Genomic DNA, 9,024 nt, shown 5'->3' with positions numbered 1-9,024 from the left:
CTCCTCGTTGGGATCGACATTCTTACTTATCGAAGATACTACGATACACCCCCTATACTTGTGGGTCATCAGTCTTGCTCTTATCTCTATTGTAGTTGTAGTTTCTGTTCTCGGTCCTGCCTCGGACAAGCAGTGTTTCTGCCTTCGATGACGGACCCTCTGCCTGCACCATAGATTTCATCTTTTCCCTCTGCTGGAGGGCATCATAAACTTCGACAAGGGTTAGTTCATCACACTGTATAACAAGGTGTCTCGAAAATTCGCAAAGAACTAGGCAACGAGACTAACAGTATAAGAGCGAGATCCTCATCATCATACTTTACCTCCATGGACAACAAATCAGAAACGATCTCTCTAAAGATCGATAGGTGATTCATCATTGACGCACCTTCTTGCAGCTTGTGCGAGAGCAACTTCATCTTCACGTGCATCTTACTGGTTAGATCTTTGGACATAGAGATCGATTCTAGTTTCAACCACAGCGTCGCTGCGGATTTCTCAGCCAGCACTTCCGGCAAGATATTGTTGGATAGATTAAGCTGAATTAATAAAAAAGTCTTACGGTTTTTCCTCTTTTCTTCGTCTGTCCAGGTCTTGGCATCTTTCTTGCCAAATCCATCAAGAGCTTCATCCAAATCAGAAGATTGGGTAAGGATCGCCCTCATCTTCACTTTCCACAGAGAAAATCTCGTGGTATAATCCAAGTCACTGGTAGATCGAACTTCAAGGAAGACATGTCGCAAAACCCTAGATTGAAACACAGGCTCTGATACCACTTGTTATAAAGGCGACAAGCAAATAACGATGAACGATAAAGGTAAACACATCGGAAACACAAGATTTAACGTGGAAAACCCCTTCCAACACAGAAGGGGAAAAAACCACAGGCGCTAGCCAGCAAAATTTCACTATGTCGGGGAGTGTTTACAAACGCCGTGGGTTATCTTATAATATGATAAACCCTAGCCGGCGGCTTACAAGATATATATATATATATATATATATATATATATATATATATATATATATATATATATAGGCGGTGCCAACGATCCGTACCGATTTTAGGTTGCAAATACATTCGTTCGTACGTGCATGGGGCTCCACCCATGTGTTATGGCAGGCATATATGGAAGAATTAATTTTCCTTCTTGCGATTGATATTGGTATAAAGGTACCTACAATTTAGGTCTCAGGCTACTACCATTAGGATAAAGATGTTACTCCATCCGATTCATATTATTTGACGATAATATAAATATATTTAGATATATTTTAATTGTAGATACATCCATTTTACCATCAAGTATGGATCAAATGGAGTATTTAATTTGTTAGGTAGATCAAGGTTCCTTAAATATATTAAGTGTCGCGCTTTTGATTGATTTTTTCATGTTTTGCTTTTTTTTTCATTTTGTGCATAACTAAACTACTCCACTTAAGTTTGTTGTGACATACAATAATAAAAAAATTCAATTGCAACTGAGATTTTATCTGTCGTTGCAAGTAAGTATTTTTCAGTTACAAGTATGGTTGCAATCAAGACTTTCTCGATTTGCAAGTGGTGGTTGCAGCCGAGTTTTTCCAGTTGCAAGTGTGATTGCAACCGAGATTTTTTCTTCACTTGCAAGCAGATGCAACTGAGAATTTATAGTTGCAATCGTGGTTACAACTAAGACTTTCTCCAGTTGCAAATATGGTTGCAATTGAGAATTTCAGTTGCAACTGCGGTTCCAACTGAGATTTTTTTTTTTTAGTTTACAAGCAGGATTGCAAGTGCGAATTTTTGTAAATTTTTAAATTATAAAATGCTAAAGAATTTTTTTTGTCCCGTGATTTTATTTTATCGAATATGAGAGAAAGAAAATTTAACTTATATGTTTTTGAAAAAATAGAATATAAAAATTGAAAATAAAAAAAACCATTATAAAAGACCCTAATGTAATTCTAGTGACTAGTGAGCACTAAGCTAGTTCTTTTTTTAAGAGCACTAAGAGCAAGTATAATAAGGTTCAGTTAGCTGGCTATAAGAGATAAAATATTATATGTTTACTTAGTTAGAGGAGAGAGATTAGAAGAGAGAATGGAAATGGGCTTTTATGTAATAGCCAGCTCTAGCACATTCTTCAAAGCACTATGCGAGACTAAGTTGACTATAGATGATGTGATAAACTGTTATAGTTGGCTACCAGTGACACTATTATTCTCGCTTTAAGCTAATTCTTAGTAGATTAAACCCATATTATTTAATTAATTCTCATTAATGCATGTCTGACATGTGTTCTCTGGACGAATGTGGCCAAGTGGTCGAAGTTGCAGTGGTGGCTTTCTCCACGTGTGCGCCCACAAATGTCCACTCGTCGGCCACACGGTCACACCCGTCGTCCCTTCACAGCCACAGACCATTAACTTGAGACTCCCTCGTTACCATCTCATCGCAGAACCACCGCGAAGCTCGAGCAAGAACAAGATGGCCTCGTCTACCTGCTTGCTCCACTCTTCCACCCTCGCTCCAGCCTTCTCGCTTCCTGAACTCCGTCGCAGACTACCCCCGACGCAGCTCGACCTCCGCAGCATCCACCGTCGCGCTCCCGGCGTTGCACTCGCCGCCTCATCCTCCGCCGCGTCGCCGGAGGTCGAGAAGGAGCCCTCGCCCTCCCCTTCGCCGCCCAATGAATCCGCCCTATCGGTGAGCGCTGCGCACTGCCATATCTTAAGTTGTATCTCAGTCACTGCGAAAAACTGCCCCCAATTTGGCTGGTAAGAATAAAACTGTTTTCTTGGTTGATTTGGGTTTTCTAGCGTAGGCCGTGGCGGAGAGCGTGAAGGTGCTCAAGGCGGCGGCCAAGACGAGGAAGGTGCCCGCCCCCGAGGTGCTGGCGGCGCTGGCCACCATCAAGAAGGCCAAGCTCGACACCTCCGCCTTCTTCGAGACCCTCGGCGGGACGGAGTCCCCCGGCAGGACATGGATGCTCATCTTCACCGCGAAGGGCAAGCTGGAGAAAGGGAGCTACTTCCCGGTGACCGCCGTCCAGCGATTCGACGCCGCGGTGAGCTTCTCGTGCTCGTTCCACTGACTGGTTGCCATGGACTGAAAATGCTGCAAGAAATGCTTCATGCATCTTCAGTGATGGCTGCTGAACGCATCCTCATACTTAGTTTCAGGATTTGACAAAACATAGTTTGTATGAACAAATGAACGGTTAAATTCATCTGTTGCTGCGAATTTTGGGTCACCAGGGCCAGAGGATCGAGAACGGGGTGTACCTGGGGCCCGTGGGCAGCCTGACGTTCGAGGGGAGGCTGTCGTGGAAGAAGAAGATGCTGGCCTTCGTCTTCGAGCGCGTCCGCGTGAAGGTCGGGCCGCTCGGTCCCCTCGAGATCGGCCTCGGCGGCGACGCGAGCAGGGAGCCGAGCACCAAGGACCCGTTCTTCCTGTGGTTCTACGTGGACGAGGAGATCGCCGTGGCGCAGGGCAAGGGCGGGGGCACCGCATTCTGGTGCAGGTGCAAGCGTGTCCCAGCATGATGAAAACTTCAGTTCGGTTCAGTTTAGCGTTTGGACGATCGATCAGGATAGCTAATGTTTGTTCTTCGTCTTACTGTACACGATTATTATGTGCACGGATGATGGATGAAATAGATGATGGTACTACCTGGCTGTGTTGCGTGTAGCTTTTCTGGTGGATGATCTCTGTATGTAGATACCTGTCTACAATCAAGCAGCTGCTCAAATTCAGATGCAGGAATGAATGGTAGGAAATATTTAGTGCGTCAAACACATGTTCAGAGGTGACACGCTGTGCATCGAACATTTGACAGAAGTGGGAATGACCGACCCAACAAGATGAACAGTTTCCTTTCTAGCACACGTGTAAATACCTGTCAAGAATCAAGCAGCTGCTCGAACTCAGATGCAGAAATGAATTGTGCTATCAACCACCTGTTCAGGGGTGACACGCTGCTTCCTGGTGGAATGTTTTTATTTCTTTTGCGACTTAAAGAGAATGTGATTACAATCACTACCAACAAGTAATTATCAATGAAATCTGGCTTATAGTTTATCCACAAGCACATTTTTCTATCAGACCTAGACCTAGAATGCTTAGCACAAAGATGAGCGGCTTGAATTGCCTTAATCTTCCCCATCTTCCCTAGCGAGTGCTTGATCTTCTTATGAAGCCCGCTTTGCATGAAGTCGTCGATGTAGTCCTCCATGTCATAGGACAGCTCGCGCACCTCGTTCATCCAAACTTTATCTGCACATCGGGACCCTCCTCCTCCGACATCTTAATCAGAAAGGCATCCATTGCAGCGAGTTCATGAGTGAGTGACTTGATATCCTTGTGCAGCTCCTTGAAACGCTTGTACCTGTCGCCGAGCAGAGCGCCCAACTTCCCCATAACAGGTTTCAGGGCCCCCGTCGCCACACTCACCAGTGCCGCCTCCATCGCCCGCCGTGCTAGCTCAGCGCTGTCTTTGCACAAACAACAAGAAGTTGATTACACCATATATCTGACTAAACCTTGGTTAAATATGAACAAGGACACTAGCTAGCTACCACAACAAAAGTGGGTGTCATCCTAACACCGCAAGTTCACCATCACCTGAGGGTTAGTATATACCACCTCATCATACTTACAAAAGGGGGCCATCAAATGTTTTTCATCCTAGCTACTGCCAGAATTTACATCATCATCATCATCACCATCTCCATGCATGCATCCCTGAACCACCCCCTCAAGGGCACCACTACACCTTGGAGTGGTACTTGCCAAGGTAGTTCCTCATCCAGAGGACGCGGTGTGGCTCGATCATGCCGACGTAGCTGGAACCCTAGGCCTTGTGGTCGACGAGGTGGCTGAGGGCGGCCATGAGATCATCCTCGGCGAAGCCAAGCATGTCGACCGTATTATACAGGTCAGGGTGCATGTCCATGGGCTTGTTGTCCCTAATGGCCTGTGCGACATCCTTCACAGCAACAGTCATGTTGGTGAACGCCACCAGCTCGTCGTCGGCGAAGGCACCTCTCTTCCTCTTGCCGGCGGTCGCCTTCTCAGGCGCGTCGGCGGTCTTCTCAACATCAAGGTTGACCGTGTCGGACTCCTGGGTTTCAGCATCCTCGGGTGCGGGATTTGCTGCAGCCGAGCCTAGGGGCTCACTAGATCCCATGGCGTACTTGCCGGTGGCGAGGCTGAAGGAGAAGATGGTATGCATCTCGTCATAGTTAGCAATGGACACATTCAGGAACTCCGCGTCCTTTGGGTGATCCTACGCAAGGGACAATGATGTTAGTTCAGCTCGTGGCTGATCAAAATAGTTAGTGAAGTGGACTCAGTTGGTGAGGTGCTCACCGCGACGTGCCCGCAGTAGTGCTTGATACGTCTCCGACGTATCGATAATTTCTTATGTTCTATGCCATATTATTGATGATACCTACATGTTTTATGCACACTTTATGTCATATTCGTGCATTTTCTGGAACTAACCTATTAACAAGATGCCGAAGTGTCGGTTCTCGTTTTCGCTGTTTTTGGTTTCAGAAATCCTAGTAACGAAATATTCTCGGAATTGGACGAAACGAAGACCCAGGGGCCTATTTTTCCACGGAGCTTCCAGAAGACCGAAGAGCATACGAAGTGGGGCCACGAGGTGGCCAGACCACATGGCGGCGCGGCCAAGGGGGGGGCCGTGCCGCCCTGTGGTGTGGGCCCCTCGTTAGCCCCCCGACTCTGCCCTTCCGCCTACTTAAAGCCTCCGTCGCGAAACCCCTGAGGAAAAAAACCACGATACGGAAAACCTTACTGAGACGCCGCCGCCGCCGATCCCATCTCGGGGGATCTGGAGATCTCCTTCGGCACCCTGCCGGAGAGGGGATTCATCTCCTGGAGGACTCTACACCGCCATGGTCGCCTCCGGAGTGATGAGTGAGTAGTTCACCCCTGGACTATGGGTCCATAGCAGTAGCTAGATGGTTGTCTTCTCCTCATTGTGCTTCATTGTTTGATCTTGTGAGCTGCCTAACATGATCAAGATCATCTATCTGTAATACTCTATGTTGTGTTTGTCGGGATCCGATGGATGGAGAATACCATGTCATGTTAATTATCAAGTTATTACATATGTGTTGTTTATGATCTTGCATGCTCTCCGTTACTAGTAGAGGCTCGGCCAAGTTTTTACTTTTAACTCCAAGAGGGAGTATTTATGCTCGATAGTGGGTTCATGCCCGCATTGACACCGGGACGAGTGACGAAAGTTCTAAGGTTGTGTTGTGCTGTTGCCACTAGGGATAAAACATTGGCGCTATATCCGAGGATGTAGTTGTTGATTACATTACGCACCATACTTAATGCAATTGTCTCGTTGCTTTGCAACTTAATACCGGAGGGGGTTCGGATGATAACCCGAAGGTGGACTTTTTAGGCATAGATGCGGTTGGATGGCGGTCTATGTACTTTGTCGTAATGCCCAATTAAATCTCACTATACTTATCATGTCATGTATGTGCATTGTTATGCCCTCTCTATTTGTCAATTGCCCGACCGTAATTTGTTCACCCAACATGCTTTTATCTTATGGGAGAGACACCTCTAGTGAACTGTGGACCCCGGTCCATTCTTTAATACTGAAATACAAATCTGCTGCAATACTTGTTTTTACTATTTTCTCTCGCAAACAATCATCTTCCACACAATACGGTTAATCCTTTGTTACAACAAGCCGGTGAGATTGACAACCTCACTGCGTTTCGTTGGGGCAAAGTACTTTGGTTGTGTTGTGCGGGTTCCACGTTGGCGCCGGAATCTCGGTGTTGCGCCGCACTACATCCCGCCGCCATCAACCTTCAACGTGCTTCTTGGCTCCTCTTGGTTCGATAAACCTTGGTTTCTTTCGAGGGAAAACTTGCTCGCCGTGCGCATCATACCTTCCTCTTGGGGTTGCCCAACGAACGTGTGAAATACACGCCATCAAGCATATTTTCCGGCGCCGTTGCCGGGGAGATCAAGACACGCTGCAAGGGGAGTCTCCACTTCTCAATCTCTTTACTTTGTTTTTGTCTTGCTTTATTTTATTTACTACTTTGTTTGCTTCATTATATCAAAACACAAAAAAATTAGTTGCTAGCTTTACTTTATTTACTGTCTTGTTTGCTATATCAAAAACACAAAAAAAAATAGTTTACTTGCATTTACTTTATTTAGTTTGCTTTATTTATTGTCTTGCACTCCATATTAAAAATACAAAAAAAATATTTAGTTACTTTTGTTACCATGTCTAGCTCTGAACCTGTTACTTCTTCGCCTGAAGAATTAGTTTTCACTTTTAAACAAGGGGATGAGGAGAGTTTTAAGGATGCTTGGTCTAGAATTTTTACTTCTTATCGTAAAACTGAACCTCAAATGACTCTAAGTTTGCTCCTTAGTAATTTTTATTTTGGTCTTATGGTTCGCTATAGATATGCTTTGGATACTTTAGTGGGAGGAGATTTCCTCCATTGCAATGGGGATCAAGCTTTTAATGCCATAAAGAAGTTGGTTGCATCACATGATTCAGCTAATAACTTTGATTCAGCCCTCACTAGCATATATAGTAGATTAAACAATCTCGAGATAAGTACATCTCGCACGGATGGTAACTATTGCCACGTTCGTAATCGTCTTGAACAAGTTTTAGTGAACTCTAAACTTTCATTGTGGGATCCTTCTGTTAAAATTGTTATCGGTGATCGAACTCTTCATGCCTACTGTGATATTATGTATGAATTTTGCCTTATGCCTGAAAGCATTTATAAATCTTTGAAACTTTGGGGAGTCGATGAAGGAGGAGAAGAAATAACTCTCATTGATAACTCTATTATAATTCCTAAGGGAATAGCCGCAGGTGTGCATACAACCATTCTTGGAAGAATAATATCCATTGATTATCTTGTTATTGAAACAGGAAAAATCATACTCGGGAGATCCACTGTTGAAACTATTGGGAGCAAGTCATTGATGTGGGAGAAGGCACTCTGAAATTCACCTCTATACCGGGGGAAATCATATATTTCCTAAACCAAAGGGAAAGAAAGACAATAAGAAAGGTAAGGGTAAAGCCCAAGGTAAGGTTGACACACCGTCTCTTGATAACACTTGAGATACACTTTCTGCGCCTAGCTGAAAGGCGTTAAAGAAAAGCGCTTATGGGAGACAACCCATGTTTTTACTACAGTACTTTATTTTATATTTGTGTCTTGGAAGTTGTTTACTACTGTAGCAACCTCTCCTTATCTTAGTTTTGAGTTTTGTTGTGCCAAGTAAAGTCTTTGATAGAAAAGTAAGTACTAGATTTGGATTACTACGCGCAGTTCCAGATTTCTTTGTCTGTCACGAATCTGGGTCTATCTCCCTGTAGGTAGCTCAGAAAATTAAGCCAATTTACGAGCATGATCCTCAGATATGTAAGCAACTTTCATTCAATTTGAGCATTTTCGTTTGAGCAAGTCTGGTGGCCTAATAAAATCCATCTTTACGGACTGTTCTGTTTTGACAGATTCTGTCTTTTATTTCGCATTGCCTCTTTTGCTATGTTGGATGAATTTCTTTGATCCATTAATGTCCGGTAGCTTTATGCAATGTCCAGAAGTGTTAAGAATGATTGTGTCACCTCTGAACATGTGAATTTTTATTATGCACTAACCCTCTAATGAGTTGTTTCGAGTTTGGTGTGGAGGAAGTTTTCAAGGATCAAGAGAGGAGTATGATGCAATATGATCAAGGAGAGTGAAAGCTCTAAGCTTGGGGATGCCCCGGTGGTTCACCCCTGCATATTATAAGAAGACTCAAGCGTCTAAGCTTGGGGATGCCCAAGGCATCCCCTTCTTCATCGACAACATTATCGGGTTCCTCCCCTGAAACTATATTTTTATTCCGTCACATCTTATGTACTTTGCTTGGAGCGTCGGTTTGTTTTTGTTTTTTGTTTTGTTTGAATAAAATGGATCCTAGCATTCACTTTATGGGAGAGAGACACGCTCCGCTGT

General features: G+C 44.5%; 1 protein-coding gene across 1 annotated transcript; it reads left to right on the top strand.

Moving 5' to 3' along the window:
• Positions 1-2,373: 2,373 nt before the first annotated feature.
• On the top strand, positions 2,374-3,658 carry LOC124665686. The gene is made up of 3 exons (XM_047203076.1): positions 2,374-2,689; positions 2,808-3,050; positions 3,241-3,658. The coding sequence occupies exons 1-3, from the start codon at positions 2,471-2,473 to the stop codon at positions 3,526-3,528; spliced, it is 750 nt and encodes a 249-aa protein (XP_047059032.1). The 5' UTR covers positions 2,374-2,470; the 3' UTR covers positions 3,529-3,658.
• The last annotated feature ends 5,366 nt before the right edge of the window (positions 3,659-9,024 follow it).

The sequence above is a fragment of the Lolium rigidum genome, chromosome 6, assembly GCF_022539505.1.
Source record: "Lolium rigidum isolate FL_2022 chromosome 6, APGP_CSIRO_Lrig_0.1, whole genome shotgun sequence".
Lineage (NCBI taxonomy): Eukaryota > Viridiplantae > Streptophyta > Magnoliopsida > Poales > Poaceae > Lolium > Lolium rigidum.
Note: the sequence above shows the minus strand (reverse complement) of the source record. Positions and strands in the feature narration are given on the sequence as shown.